This window comes from Varanus komodoensis, unplaced genomic scaffold (genome assembly GCF_004798865.1).
Source record: "Varanus komodoensis strain SLA01 unplaced genomic scaffold, ASM479886v1 scaffold27, whole genome shotgun sequence".
NCBI lineage: Eukaryota > Metazoa > Chordata > Lepidosauria > Squamata > Varanidae > Varanus > Varanus komodoensis.
Window position 1 is genome coordinate 6,510,496 of NW_025335701.1, and position 16,430 is coordinate 6,526,925.

The 16,430-nt window shown below is 46.2% G+C and overlaps 1 protein-coding gene across 1 annotated transcript in view; it reads left to right on the plus strand.

The window, feature by feature from the left end:
* The window catches only part of CDYL2 (chromodomain Y like 2), a 74,255-nt gene that overhangs the window by 27,139 nt on the left and 30,686 nt on the right, over window positions 1–16,430 (plus strand). Inside the window, exon 2 of the mRNA XM_044434111.1 lies at window positions 3,777–4,374. Coding sequence (XP_044290046.1) covers window positions 3,777–4,374 — 598 coding nt within the window. The remainder of the gene's footprint in view (window positions 1–3,776; window positions 4,375–16,430) is intronic.

A 16,430-nucleotide genomic window follows, 5' to 3' on the forward strand; every position in this document is an offset into this window, starting at 1 on the left:
TCTCTCTGTGGACTGCTCTGATTTTGAAATCAGATGAGCTTGCGCCAGCTCTTCCTTTACCTTTTAGATGTAGGTAAGTGGGCAGACAGATAGATAGCTGAATAAATCAACACAGACTGTACTGGTCAGCCACCTGGGAGTCCCCACCTCCCTGTGGCCCCAAATCCCAGGCCGGACACTGGATTCTGCACAAAGAACCCAACCATTGGAGGGAAAGGGTTTTATTAAAAAGCTAAAAGATAGGGGTCAAGGGTACTAAAGGGGTATAAAACACAAGGTACAGTTATACAACAGGAAGGGAAAAGAAGGGGATTTGGAGAGCAGCACAGATATACTTTACAGGCAATCAACACCCCCCCTCCGAGACCCCCAGCACTGTTGGCCTCCTCGGACTCAAAATAACAAAGCTTCCCTAGTTTAGTTATATGCACCAGATTTCAAATATACGAGTAGGACAGCGTCCTTCAGCGGAGCCACCAGCAGCAAGAGTAGAACCTCTCCGAAAAGAGGGACCCTGAACTCCTTTTCTTTTTTACCCCCCTTCCCCAATCAAACAGCGATCGTGCGTGATGGATCCCCGGTGAGGGCCATTTGCCTTTATTGCCCCAATCTCCTGTCCTGGCCTCGAGAATGTGAATTCTCCTGTCCTGGCCCAAAATTTACAGTATCTCCCCCTTTCACATTCCCAGGGCCTTAGCCTTGAGCACCAGTGCCTCGCTGGCAGACGCCTAACCCTTGTGGCATTTTTATTCTGCCTGGCAGTTAACCCTTCTGTAACAAAGCGTGCTTTGCGCCAGTTTACACACACTATATAGAGACAGTATCCTGCTGATCACCCCTTGCCAGGTGCCACCATGGGCTGGTGCTCTTCTGGGCCCTCCTTGGGCATCTGGTTGACCACTGTGGGAAGCTTCATGATGACCGACATTTACCTTTCATCTAATCCATCCGGCTTCTTTTTTCATGCTTACGAGTTTCATCTGTGACGGCCCATTCAGCTGAAAGAGGCCTGGAGTGACGTGATCTCATAGGCCAGCTCCTCTCAACAGCGGCATTGTCCTGTTTTGAACCAGTTGAAGTTTCTGAACCAGTTTCAAAAGCAACCCCACGCAGAGTGCATTCTAGTAGTTCAAACGAGTGGTTACCTGTAACTAAGCTCTATCTGTCCGGATAGGGTATCGTTGATATATCATCACAAGCCAATAAAAGGTGTGCTGTACTACTGAGTCCACTTGTGACTCAAGCAACAGTTCTGAATTGAGAAGCACCCCCAGACTACAAACCCACCCTATAGGGGGAGTTGCAGCCCTGTTCAGGACAGATTGAATATCACCCAGCTGGACAGATGCCCCCCCCCCCCCCACTGTACTTTCGTCTTGTCTGGCTTGAGTCTCAGTTTATTGGCTCTCATCCTGTCCATCACCAAGCCCAGACACTGAATCAGATTGGCCGACACCTCACCTGCATTTGATAAAAAGAGAGGTAGAGCTGAATGTCACCTGCATATTGATGGACCCTCAGCACACACCTCTGGATGACCTCCCCCAGGAGTTTCATGTAGATGTTAAAGAGCCTGGGGGATAAAATGGGGCCCTGAGGTACTCCATGGCATAACCGCTATCCCCAAGCACCACCTGCTGGAAAAGGGCAGTCAGATGGGAGTAGAACGACTGCCATGCAGTGCCTCCTCTCCCAATCCAGCCAGCCTATCCAGAAGGATACCAAGGTTGATGGTATCAGAAGCTGCTGAGGGGTCCAAGAGAATCATCAACAGGGTCATACTTGCCCATCTCTCCCAGCAAAGGTCTTCCCACAGGGTGACCAAGGCAGCTTCCATCCCAAAACCAGGCCTGAAGCCTGACTGAACAGGGTCTAGATTATCCATTTCATCCAAGCATGCCTGGAGCTGCCTAGCCACGACCTAGTGGGTAAGAGCCTGGGACTGGGACTCAGGCGATCTGGGTTCTAGTCCCCGTTCAGCCATGGAGCCAACTGGGTGACTCTGGGCCTGTCACACACTCTCAACCCAACCTACCTCACAGGGTTGTTGTTGTGGGGATAAGATGGAGGAGGAGAATGGTGTAAGCTGCCTTGAGCCCTCTGTAGGAAAAAGGCAGGATATAAATCGTAAAAAAAAATATAAATAAACACCTTGCCCAGGAAGGGGATAGTGGCTACAGGCCTGTAATTATTCACATCCTCTGGGTCCAATTTCAGTTTTTCTTTTTTAGGAGAGGCTTAATCTTTTAAAGAGGCTGGCACCACTCCCTCTTTCAAGGAGGCACATGTAGCCACCTGGACCCAGGTGTGAATCCCTTCCGTGGCGAAGAGCCGCAATGAGCAAGGGTCGAGCACACAGGCCGAACTGACCTTGCACCTTGTCCACATCATCAGGCCTCAATAACTGGAACTCATCCAACAATCCTGAACTAGACAGCCTCTGAACACCTCTGTTAACAGGACCTACATTAATTATGTAGTCAATCTTGTGACAAACCTGAGCAACTTTTCTCTTTAAAGTGCTGCACAAATGCATCACGGTGAGCAACTGAGGGTTCCACAGTTACTTTTTCTGACCCAGATAGTAAAAGGCCTTGGACCACTTTGACACCTAACTCCTGATTTGCATGTGTTTTTTTTACCATTCTCCCAGTCATTCTAGTGCCTCAAATTGTCCCCCCAAAACTAATAGCCCTAGAGAACATGGCCAATGGTTAGCATGCACATACGTCACCAAAATGCATGTATTTCTCAGAGTGAAATGGAATCAAATAATGACAACAAAGCTGAAGTTGCTCCAACAGTTGAAGTAAATGAGGGAACTTGTAGGCCAAAATGTCTGACTGTCATAAGTTAACCACCCTTACTGTAGGTGACAAAATATTTTCTGATGCAAGCTGAAGAGGTTCATGCAAATGAGCCTAATTTTCATTGGCAAAAATGCTAGAAAATCCAAGTTACTGCTGTTGAGATGCAATGAATCCCACCTTTTATGGGGGGCTAGAAGAAGCACTCTCTCTTTTAGATAGGACAGGGTCTGTGATTTCTAAGATTTTATCCACTGCAGTACATGTGTACATTATCTACAAATAAGGAAAACCAACTTTTCCTTTTCAAGCATTAGGTTGGATCCAGACATAGACTGGGTTCAGACAACACTCTAACCCATGCTTAAAGGTTGAGTGTGGGTTATCATTGAATTCAGTGTAACTTGTTATCTCACATGTCTGAGTGTGAGATAACAAGTCACAACAAATGACCCACGGTTCACAATCCAACACCTACCCATGGGTTCTCTTAATGGATTGTTCATAATTAACAATCCAAGGTTAACGAATGAAACTGGGTTCAGATAGTGTTATAACCTTAATTTGTAAAACTGCCCCTTGTTCAGCAACAACCCACACTCAGTCTGTGGTCAGTTCTTAAATGTGGGTTATCATGTTGACTAAGTGAAGTCCCCATCTGTCAGGATCCAATCCATGGGGAGAGGGGTTTCTCCTGTGCAAATTAATGCATGTTTAATCAATCTGTTAATTAATGTGGACTTGATTGAGTAATCAACTAAAATGGAAAACTGGTTGAGATTTCTTTAATTAGATGATCGCTCTCCTGATCAACAATGTGTTTTGATCACTGATAGTACAATCCTAGACAAGCTACTCAGAAGTAAGCCCTACCAAGTTCAAAGGGTTTTCTCCTAGCAAAATGTGTTTATGTTTGCAGCTGAATTATATTTCCTTTACCCATTTAGTTTTTCCATTTTTTCCACTTAGGTTGAAAGGATTGTAGATAAAAGGAAGAACAAAAAAGGTAAATGGGAATATCTTATACGGTGGAAAGGTTATGGGAGCAATGAAGACACATGGGAACCGGAACACCATTTATTGCACTGTGAGGAATTTATCGATGAATTCAATGGGCTGCACGTCACGAGAGAGAAGCGCGCAAAGCATGGGAAGCAAGCCAGCACAGCAAAGTTTTTACGAGAGGGCCGAGGGCTTTCTCTTGACAAGATGCCACACAGAACACCTGATCCTGGGAAGAGCAGAGGATTGTCCCATAAGAGGAAGCGCATAACCCCTGCATTTCAAAAGCCAAAAAAGGGCTACACGGCAAAACCAGCTGCTTCTTCGGGAGATCGAGCTGCTAAAACCGTATCTTACCGGACTACCCCCAGTGGTTTACAAATTATGCCATTGAAAAAGCCACACAATGGCCTGCAGAATGGAGATGCCAGTTATGAGAAGGATTCTAGACACTTTGGGAATGGCTCCCAAAAGCCAGACATGGATTTCAATGTATGTGAAGGGGAACCTGATTTGCCTGGAGTATTGGATGTTAACAGTGAATCACCCGTCTTGAATGGGATTGGTATGGGATTTTTATTTTATTTCAAGTCTTTTTCTAAAACCTGTACAATATTTTAATCTCAATTCTAGTACAGCATTAATTTATGAGTATAAATGCAGGCAAGAAAATGGGTATGTTAATGCATTGCTTCACAGTGCAATCTTCTGCATGTCAGCTTGGAGGCAGGTAGGTAGGTTCTACTGAATTCAGAGAAATTTACTCTTTGGTCCAGGTGCATATGATTGCAGGCTAAACCTCCCAGTGCAATACCATCTCAGTCCAGCTGCAAAAGCCACCCTCTTTCTTCCCTTCCCGCTACTAAAAAAAGCATGTGTGGACACCTGCATCTCATCTCTCATAGTTTCACTCATCTAGCAAATAGTGGCATTTTAAACAGTTTTGTACATTTTGCCACGAATGTCAAAGTGATTAAAGGTAGCCCGCCATGTAACTCACAGGGGGAAGGGGCTCTGCTTGTGGAAGGTCTAATTCCAAGGATGCCCGTCAAACGGGGACGGAGCTCACAGCGTGGTCTCTCTGCTTCTGTGTGTAGTGTTTTCTTGGGGGTGGATGGAGTGCTGTGTGAAGTAGGTGAGGAAGTCTACTTCTGCCAGCACAGGTGATCCAGTGCAAATCTGGATCCAAGCCCTAATATAATAATGAATTAAAACAGAACTAATCAGATAATGATAAATTGTCTGAAAAGATCAGGCAGTAGCCAGTTGGCTTAAAAAAGGTTGCTCCTTTTGAGAACGCCGAAGAATGTCAGGGACTTTCTCAGTATCGTAACAACCTTCCACCAAAGGGCACCTATTTATGAAGGAAATGCATATGTTTATTTTGGATGTGGCACACCTGGGGCCTGGAGCTTTTAGCAATGCTGACTCCATCGGCCATCTTCATAGAGGCTGCTTCTCTTTTGGCTGTGTTACTCTGTAGATGTCCAACAAGAAGATACACTGAGAATCACAAGCAGTGATTCAGATGCCCATAAACCCCTAAAACCAGATGATTATTGGCATCCTGTGAGCCGAGCACAGAAGCAAACTCTGTGCCCCTGCTCTCCCTGCCCTGGAAGTCAGCCAGGCAGCCCATTCCTGGAGAACCTGGACAACTCTGTGCCCTGCCTCCAAACTGCTTTCTAACCATGTTTGCTCTTACAGCCTGAGAGTGATCTGAGCAGGGATGCCCCATTCTGAGGTCAGAGCACTGCCTCTGACCTTGGATCTGGAAATCTGAAGAGTCCTATGGACACTGAGATGCTACCTGGGGGCCATAGGATTGCTCTGTTAGTGACCTGAATTGTACCATTGCACCCTCTCTTCTTTTTTTGTTGCTTCTATTTTGAACTTTATTTTGAAATGAAATGCAATAAAATCCCATGGTACCACAAGGAGATGTTTTAATACCCTGCTTTATGAGGCAGTTAGCTGCTTCTCCAGATACTAACTCACCAACTGTACTTTTGCACATCCTTTACCACATCCAGGTTGGACAATTCAAAGACAAGGGGTGATGGATGGGAAGGCCTCACTCTTTACTTTTGTTCTTCTATGGTGATGGAAGATAGCAGAGTTGAACAGGACCTGGAGACTTAAATTGTAGTTAGCAAACAGCCTGATAGATGGAGAAGGGGTCCTTTAAGTGTTCAACAAAAGCTTCCTCAATTATACTTAAAATTATCCTTAAAATGGTAATTTCTGGTGGAAAGTTTATGTGCATGTAATACCAGGGGAGGGTTGAGGCATGAGTGCTCTTCCCTACATCCTTCCCATTTAGATACATGCAGTGTCAGTTTCCTTCTGTGAATTCTGGAACTCTTCTTTCCAGCCCTTGTCCCAGCTTGAAAAGCTGCTCCACCAGAACCTGGGAGCATCTGCTAGTAGGAATGTGCAGATTTTGCTACATCCGTTCCATCTGTGTTTTCAGGGTGTCAAGTATCTCTCATTCCATCTTTCTTCTACCATCACTGGCATATCGATCGGTGCACAAACAAAAAGCGTATTGAGAATGCCAGGTGTTTTTTCATGGTGCAGTCCATTGGGTGTGCAATAAATGCTATTTTATATCAGTGTTATTTATTCTAATTAGTTTTTGAGTTTTGGTGGTACCTCTTTATTCTTGAGATGCATGTGCAGGTGGCAAGGGATTTTCATAAGACCCCAATTTCCATTTATCTTCTCCTTAAGCCAAGCAATCTCAATACCTTCACAGTTGCCTTATATGAAGTCTCTTTGCACTTACAAACATTTTTGCTGAACTTTCCCCTATCCTTTCTAATATATCCTTTTGGAGATTCTGGGATCAAGACTGAGCACACTGTTTCAGCAAAGAATGTCATAGAAATATGTTAAGTTCAGTGCATCCAGTATTTAGCTTTCTTCCATCTACAGTCTAGTTTCTTTAACTCTTGTAATGCTCACTCAGAAGTTTTGAAATGTTCAGGGCAATCTTCCAATCTCTTTCCTGTCAGTTTAATTTTAGAGAAAGAAGCTTCCTCCTTCATGCATCCTATTCCTGTGCTCAGGCCCTCTTAAAGACCCTGAGAAGCCCAGAAGCTGAAGTTTGTCTGCCACTGGCTTCTCATTGGTTTTTGGAGTGTGCTAGAATTCAGTCTGGGGCACTGGGATAGCATTTCAAACTGGCATTTTTCATATCTTGTAAAAGACTATCCAGGAGCAACGGAAAGGTAGAGGAAGGGAGCTGCATCCAGTCCCAAACAGCAGCCACATTCCTCTAGTCTGGCATGAAACATCCATGAAAGCTGGCCCAGTGCTCAAATGCATGCTCACATCTTGCTGCAGAACCAGGAAGGGGGAGGGCCTTTCCAATCTCATTGTTGAGCCCCCAGATCTCATTAGCATAGCCAGTTATGATGGAAATTGTAATCTGGCAACATCAGGAACATCTCGGGTTCCCCATTCTTGTGTAGACAGTAGTGGGTCCCACGCCAGGGTTGCAGGAAGAGGAGGCATCTACCTTGCAGTCATCATTCTCCGCTCGTGGTGTTCAAGGTTTTTTAGATGAACTTGTGACCTTCCAGTTTCACTTCTGTTTTTAAGCAGAACATTTTGGTGAGCTTTTCTTAAAACAGAGAAAATAGAATGTTAAAAAAGTGTAGGAAAAATGCATTTGCAGAGTGCCATGTGGAGGTTATCTCGCAGCAAAACAGGAAAAGAAATGTTTTTGTGTAGTGCTTGGAGGTAGATAACAGCCTCATGTAGGAAAGCTCTCCATTGGTGTAACTACAACGTGGACAGAATCATACAAATGGAAGGGCCCAAGAAGGCCATCGGGTTCAGCCCTCTGCTCAGTGCAGGACTCCAGGCTAAACCACACCCTTCAGAGGGCTCTCCAGATGCTTTAGCATCCCTCACCAACCTCAGTGCGTTCTCAGCTTTAACTTTCCTGATGCCTTCCCTGCAATTCCATACAACCTGCCTGTATGCGTCCTTTGTCACTCGGCCTTCCTTCCACTTATGTCCTTTTTGTTTCCAGAGCATCTCTGAGCATTTTGTGAAGCCACATCAGCTTCTTCTGTTGCCTTCTACTTATTTTCTTTGTTGGAATTCTTTGTAATAGTGCCTTTTGAATTTTCTTTTTAAAAAATTATCTGCTCTCGATGGGACTGCTAAGCGCATCCTGCTGCATTTTTGTGCAGAGAGATAAATCTTTAACATAAAGTGCAACCCTGCCTCCCTCCCTGTTCCTTTTGCTCTTCTTGCACATGTTATATCCTTCAGTTGTTGAATTCCAGTCCTGAGAGTCATCCCACCAAGTTTCAGTTGTGCCTCTCAGGTGGTAATTGCTCTCCTACATTAAGAGTTTGACATGCTGTTTGTTCCCCATACTCTGGGCATTAGTATATAGACATTGAAGGCTGCATGCTTTATACTGTAACTGTCTTCCTACATGTACCTACATGTTTTGGAAGACTATTATTGGATGCTGTAAGAGCTGCTCTCTCTCTCTGTGATGCGGTGCATAAGCCTTCGTCTGCTGTTACGCCCAGGTGTATTTCTCCCTTCCCTTCAGTTGAAAGCTTTCCTGATATACTCCATGCTGTATATGTCCAACCACATTCTGTCCAGTCCTTCTAAGGTGCAACCCTTCTCCTGCCTTGGCAATCCTTCAGTTACAGCACTGATCTGCCCTCTAGGGAGACACCATACCTGCTGAGTTCACAGGGGTTCATGACATACATGTGATGCCATTCTGCGGTGGCAGGAACTCTCCCTCAACTAATTCTTTTCTTGCTCTTGTAGACCTTGATGCCATTGACACTGCTCTACTGACTTTCAGCCCCTTGCTCAGTGTTGCACGAAATGACTTGTAGTTCTTCTACTACAGTTTTCCCTCTAGTATCATCCTTGAGAACCTGAAAGCAGATCCATAGTTCCACTGCTTCCACTGGAGCAGCTCGTTGTCTAGTTCTTCTGCACCTGTCACCCTTCCCAAGGAGTTTCCTCCTCATTTTCCCTTGCCTTGAGATTCTCTTCTTCCAGTTCCCTTACTACCTTTGGCTGTTGCCGTTGGACCATTCTGTCTAAAGACTCATTTTCTTCTACTCCCTCGAGGGTGGACACTCCAGTGCTCTCACATTTCCTTCCAGCAAGGCTATGAGCTTGCAATTGTTGCCTGTGTACGCCATGCTGACCTCAGGCAAGAACACAAACATTGCCCAGACCCTGCGGGTCACCGCCACTGGGGAGTCGTCTTGGTCCATAGCCTCTACTTCCTTTCTGCGTCGACCTTGCTGGCTGTGTTGCAAGCAACCTGTGCGTTCTCTGGTCTTCCCTGAAGGTCACTGGCCAAGTCCCCTTTGCCTCTTGCACTGCAGCTGTGCTGCCAAACTCGTGCTGGCTCTCCCTGTTCACTCCCTCTCTCTGAGAGTTTGCTTGTTTGTACAGGATTGTCCCTAGACCAGCTAGGGCAGCTTCCTCTGCTCTGCTCTGCTCGGAGTCTAAAACCAGAATGCAGTGTCACAGAACAAACCATTTGGCCAGTAACAAGCCTTGGGACGTCCGTCTGTGAGGGTCACATGTGAGGTCCCATGCTGCAGAGGTGGGGTCTATTAGCATATGTCTTGAAATGCACAGATGCCTCGGTCCCCAGAGCAGGAATTTATCCCACATAAGGCGCGTGGGAGAGCCATCCACTTCTACAGCTGTACATTGTTTGTCCATCTTGATGGGGTCCTTTTCCCATGGGAGGCCTTCGGTGTAAAACAGTGCAAACCTCCCATGTAAAGCAGCACTTCTCTGACCAGTTCCACACGTCCTCTTACGTGGTGTTACGTGAGAGCCAGTGTGGTGGAATAGCTTTGCTGTTGGATATAGCTCATGCTGGCCCCAGAAGCTGGCTGGGTCAGGCAAGTGTCTCTGGCCTGAAGTACGTGAGGGGCCAGTCCTGCCTGTGGGGCTCCCTGATCTATTTGTGTGGGGCAGTGAGCAAGACACAGGGCTCCTGTATTCATTCTTCTCTTGCGATGTGCAGCGTAGTGATGCTGCCCCCACACCAGAGCAGAGAGTGTGGGTCCTGTCATGGGTTGAGGAGCAGGGTGAGTTAGCAAGCCCATGATCCATACAGTGGCTCTCTCACCATGAAGGGGACAGCATGGTGGGTCTCTTGCCCAAGAGTCTACAGGTGAAGTCCTGAGCTCAAGTCATTTCTCAGCTGTCAGGTTTACTGGGTGACTCTTGACCAGGTGGCAATTTTCAGCTTAAGCTACCTCCTTGCCATGAGGATACAGTGGGCATTTGGGGCATAATTAGGAAAGAGACTGAAAATAAAACTGCCAGTCACATAATGCCCTTTCACAAATCGATGATGTGACCACAATTGGAAACACTGCGGAGTTTTTGGTCACTGATAGAGCCGAAGAGGATGGGCAAAGTAACCAAGGGGCTGTTCAGTTCGGAAGAAAGGGGGAGTAAGGAGGATGGGGTGGAGCTATCAAATTATGCATGGTGGGGGCAGCCAGATTGGCAGAGCTGTTCCCATACAACCCTCCCTCCCTCCCTCCCTCCCTCCCTCCCTCCCTCCCTCGTAGAACTCTAGTACACAGTGGGGTCCTCCCATGAGGCTGACTGGTGGGAGAGTTCAGGCAGATTTAATATGCACATGATGCATCATTAAACTCTGAAATGCGCTGCCCCAAGTGTGGGCTACCAATTTAAAAATGAGCCGGTCAATTCATGGAGGTCAGTGGCTGCCTGTCATAACGCCCTTTGTTATCAGAGACAAGTGTGTCTCCAGGGCTCCATTAGGCAGAGTTAGGTAGTCTCCTCGGGTGGGGATGCTGGGAGATGGCCGTAAAGTGCTAGAGGAGAATGCTGCGAGCCATGGGGGCCGCTGCATCCTGGCTTGTAGCCTTGAGTTGCAGCGGACGGTGCTGTACGGTTGGGGGTTTGTACATGGAATGGGAGGGGGGCACTTTCTTGTCCTTTGCCTCAGGCAGCAAATATCTTGGGCCATCTTCTGTTTGCCAGTGTCCCGTGAGTTTTGTTTGGGAAGTGTGTGAACGGGAGGCCTGGGGTCTGATCCAGCGCATAGATCCTTTTATGCAATAGGGCTTAGATTAGTCTTGACTAATGTAATTTGCATTGCTTTCAGTGCAAGTCTAAATATTCAGTCTAAATATTATTAAGTCTGCATCCCAAACGACTGTTGTTGTTATTGGCAGCAGGTTACCGTAAAACTGATACCCGTCCTATCAGTGAGCAACTGTTAGATGATTTGCTTTACCACACAAGGTTTCTTGGCCTGAAACATCAAGGGAGCTAAATATTTCTGGGTAGGTTTTCAGCATGCTAACTGACAATCCCGTTGCAGCGTTTCTTTAAATGGAGCCAACTTTTCCCCCACTCCCACATTCTTCTCTCCCTTCATGTCTGGTGCTGCTGCCTTCATTCAACTCCAGCCCTTTCTGCTGACAGCAGCAAAGAGAAACAGAGTTCTTATTTTTATCTTTTTATTTCTTCACCCGCAATGTCTTTCAGCCCTGAGCTTCCCTCACTGGCAAGCTCTTTTCTTGTGAAGTCAAAGCACCAACCGGAATTGCTTTACATAGGCAAGCCCCTCACACATACCCCCCCCCATGCGCACACACACAATCTGCAGGCAAACCAAAAGAAGAGAGATGAGACATTCAAACCGAAATAGAGGAGGCAGAGAAGCAAAAGAACAGGATAGAGCACAGGTTAGAAATAATGAGGTGGGGTGAGGAGAGGTTAACACCATAATGGTAATTTTAAAATCTTCTTGTAGAAGGGCTTGGATAAAACAATGATTCAACTCTAAATTTATGAAATAAGCCCCTTAATTCATGGGGAAATGGCTGAGTGACACGATGGATTGATTTTCTTCTGCAAGGAAAGGGGTTGATTTAAATTACTGATTTAAATCATGTTAGCCACAGAAACTTTTTCATATATTTCCTGATCAACAGTGCAGATCTGACCACTAAATCATGTTGATTTACAACTGAGTAGTGTATTATTTACAAATTGCTTCCTTCAAGCAGGCTTTACAGCTCTTGGTCTCACAGTATATATTTTGCAAGCTTTAATAACATTTTACCTGTAGAGGAAATGTTATTAAAATATTCCCATATAAGATCTGCCTAACATGGTTATATCTAGACTAGTGTGCAAACAAAAATTTACATTAAAAATAAATTTAGATTTTGAACAATCTGGGTTTTTTTAATCATTGGGATCCTTATCTGCCTTTCCGACTTCACTAATTCCACTGCTTTACTAGACCCATTTCCACCATCTCATAAAACACCGAACACCAGCAATCTGTCTATCCTGGTTCTTTGCACTCAAGTACCTTAGGCAGAAGAATAGAAACTAAAAGTTCAGAAGATTCGAAAGCTGTTTGTTCTTCTTTGTGGTCTCTGGGCATCTGTGTATGAGCCCTGCACTCTTATGGGAGGATTGGTTGGGAAGCTATCCTGGCTATGCTCATTCTGGCCAGAACCCCTCATGCTCCTCTTCCTACTGTATCTGTGGGGGGTTCACGCCCGCTTCCTCAGTTACTGTCTGACCACCATTGTGGCTGGCACGGAAACGTCCTCCTCTGCAAACTTGCATCACTCCATTTTTTCTTATTTTCTTTGCTTTTAACTTGCCTTCACATTTAGGTTTTCCGTGTTTCTCACTCTTATTTATTATTATTTATTTATTAAAACATTTTTATGCCGCCCCATTCGCCGAAGCCTCGGGGCGGCTCACTCTTCTCAACCTCCTTTCCCACCTCCTTATAGAATCACATTTTTTAAAAACCCTCCTTTTGTCATTCTCTCTTTCTTCCTGCTCCTTTGTCTTCTTCTTTGCTCCCGACTGCACTCAAGGTGCCCTTTTGGAAATGCATTCCTTGTGGGAGTAAGCTCCTCCCGACAAATGGGCATTCCATTTGCTTCTCCTACCTTGATGAAGCACACCTGGCGGAGTCTTGCCCACGCTGCCAGGCCTTCTCTGAACAGGACCGAAAAAATGGAGCAGGCCACCTGCAAGCCGAACCTTGGAACGGTGCCCTCCAAGCTGTGGACACCCCCAGGCCTCTGGATCCAGAGCACCCGTCTCCCCCTCCAGCCCTGCCTCATGGACACCTTCCACTGCAGGAGAGGCTCCCTCAATGCCAGAGCATTCCATCAAAGCCCACAAAGCCAGGAAAGTGGTCAAAAAGGCCAAGCAGATGGCAGAGTTAGCAAAGGCAAAGCATAAGAAAAGGCCCCAGGCACACCACTCACCACCGGCTCCAAAAGAGGTCTCGGCACCGAGAGCTTCGGAAGCAGAATTGCCAGCACGGACACTCTGTCCAGTTTGCGCAACCTTGGTCTTGGAGGAGGGGAGTCACGACTCACCGCTTCACACACTTCTCAACCCCCTTCTGGGTTCCCATCGTCCCACTGGCCTCTCCTTGCTTTGCCCAGCAACAGTCTACGCCAACTTCACCTGTGCATAGAGCCATCCCTATTTCACTGTCACATCTACTTGATTGATAGATTGATTTCTGTACTGCCCATTAACAAAGACAGTTCTTTGGGTGGTTCACAAGATTGAAAAGCACAGCCAAAACACACGATACAACAACAAATCGAAAATACTCAAATAAAATAACAACAATAAAATACCAACAAGGAGTCCACAACAGTTGCGCTCAAGTTAGTCCAAGGGAACAGCAGCAATAAACCCAGTAAAATGCCATTTTACTCCCCTCCTCACCCAATTTAGTCATCACCTCCCGAGAGCCTGGTTCACCTTTGGAGTATATGGGGAGATTCTCAGAAGAAGTACTGCAAATGGCAACATCCCTCAATCTGGAGGCCCAACAAGACATAGAGAAAGTGGCAGATCTGGCATTTGATGCTATTTTTAGCACGGATGCATCCCCGGTCTCGAATCTGTTCCTCCTGACCCTCCTCCACTCAGTGCAACAAAACTGGAAAACACCTTCTACACTGCCACCAAGAGATTGTACTGAAGGCAGGGGAAGAATATTTGTTTTCCCAGCATCCTAAGCCAAATTAAATTATTAGTGAATTGGTACAAGGAAGCTCCCAGTAGGAGCTCTCACCAGCAGTAAACAAAAAGGAATGCAGACGCAACATTATGGTGAGGTTTATCTACTCCTTCTTCACCCTGTACCTCTGTGTGTCCAACTATGGGGACACCATGGCTCACTTTTCCACTGAGATAAGACGGGACCCCTCTGTGACCACATCCCAGAGGATTATAGAGAGCTGGCAAGGGTCTTCCAGACAGAGCCAATCAACCTCTCCTGCCAACAAATTAATGCAGCCCGGCATCTTGTTGACAGCAGCTCGAAGGCCCGTATCAGAAATGTGGTGATACTTATTTATTTATTTACATATATTGATAGGCCACCTATAATTGCCAAGGCCTTCCTAGGCAGCCTACAATGCAAAGTATACTAACAAAGTATACTAGGGTAAAAACACATTAAAAGCCGATTAAGGCTTAAGATAGGGAGGCATGCCTAGCTGCACTTGGGCTGTCTTTCACAAGAAGCCCACTCCTGGATCAAGGACATGACCTTTGACAAGAAAGGACCTTTAACTCCAAGACCAGTGAGCTGATGGACTCAGTACAGAAGGCAAGGGCAACAGCAAAGAAGATGGGGCCGAACCAGCCATTGGCGAGCTTGTGTAAGTGGCTTGGCGAGCCCTACTCCTCCAACTTGCCAAGAGGGTGGTGCCACCATCCTCGTCAGGCAGCAGGCAACAACCCAACCCAGACCGAGGGAGGCTACTGGCAGGCACAAACAACTAAACTATACGGTGAGAAGCAGCAGTGTTGACTGGTTCAGTTAGGTTCAATAGAAGTCTCTCCACATTTCTCCCCACATAGGAAGCCATAACATCAGATATGTTTTCTTCATTGTGGAGAGAGGATACAGAATAGAATTCAACACCCTTCCACCCCTCGATACTGTTCGGACTCTCCAGTGTTACCAGTGGAGGTAGCCATTCCCTTCTCAGAGGAAGCTAGAGAACCTGTGTTACCATCAGAGCATCAACAGATTTTCTACTCCAGGTACCTCACAGTACCGAAGCAAGATGGGGGGCTTTGACCAGTTCTAGACCAAAGAGACATCAACTTCATCACCCCGAGGAATGGTTCCCCTTCAAAACATTTTGCCTTTCCTTTAGAAAGGGGACTGGTTTGCATCTATAGATTTTCATTTCACTACACGACACAACTATCAACATTTTCTACAGTTTCAGGTTGGGACAGAAGGCTTCCAGTTTTCCATCCTGCCCTTCCAACTCCTCACCACTTCAACGGTGTTTATTAAGTACATGGCAGTAGGGTGCACCTACTTGCATCTCCAAGGGGTCCAGATTTTCTGCTACCCCAGTGATTGGCAGTTAGCAGCCCCCTCTAAGAAAGACATGGTCCAATCCATTGCTCCTTCTTACAGCCCCTTGAACTCTGCATAAACCTAAAAATAGCATCTGTTCTCTCCTGATCCCAGTTGATTCTCTTCATTTGGGCATGTATCAGCTCAAGAGCAGGGAGAACCTACCTTCCAGCTTCCAGGGCATCCACTCTGATTGACCTGATTACCAAGCATCATGCCCATCTAATTGTCACAGTAAACCAGGTAGAGCACCTGTTAGATGCTCACCTGACAACAGTGCTCACATTGTTAATCTCTGATTTGCTATCCACAGGCTTACACCTCCCCACCACTACCAAAAATGCCTAGAACATCTTTTAAACCTTTGCGTCTGTTTTCAACCAAAGCATAAGGACTGGGTGGGCATCCTTCAACTTTATATTTTTAACAAGCCTACCTCTATCATTGCTCTTTCCTTGCAAAGGTATTTGGCACCCATGTCCTGGATTGTACCAAATGGCAGTCCATGGTTTAAACAGCCCATGGGTTGTCCTGCATGAGATGAAGAGAACTAACTCGCTGCTTCCTGTATGCCCACCACTTTGATTTCTGCTCAGCCACCCACAATCAGCTCTTTCGCTGACCATGACATCTGAACACAGGTGGATGGGCTGTTTGGGGATTCGGTGGTGAGCCCGTTGCCAGTGTAACTGCTAGGCTGTTTGGCCGCTTGGTTATGTAGGAGGCCAAGTTCGACCTCATGCTCAGCAACCTGCAAGAGGCCATTTGTCCATCGTTGATGCAAACGGGAAGTGGTTGGGCACTGCGAGCAGCGCTCCTGACCAGTCCCAACAGCTCTTGGCTTGTTAACCAGTGGGTGTCATTACGTATGAACAGCACCCTTCTCTTGAGTAATGAGCTGCTGGAGGGGTGACGAATCTGAGTTATCCGACTGCAGTCCATTATAATGGTGGCCCCCATGAAGGGCGGATTAAAAAAAAAAAAAGATGGCAGCCATTTTGAATTTTCCAAAAGTCAAAAAGCACATCACAACAGGCATTTCTGTTTTCTGTTCCACTTCTCGCAGAAGTATTGCAACTCATCTCTGAATTATAGCCAAAAAACCTAGAAAATGAAAGATTGAGAAATGGACCTTGTCAATTTGGTGCAGAGTTTTTTTCCATTCCCCCTCCTGCCAGTTTTCT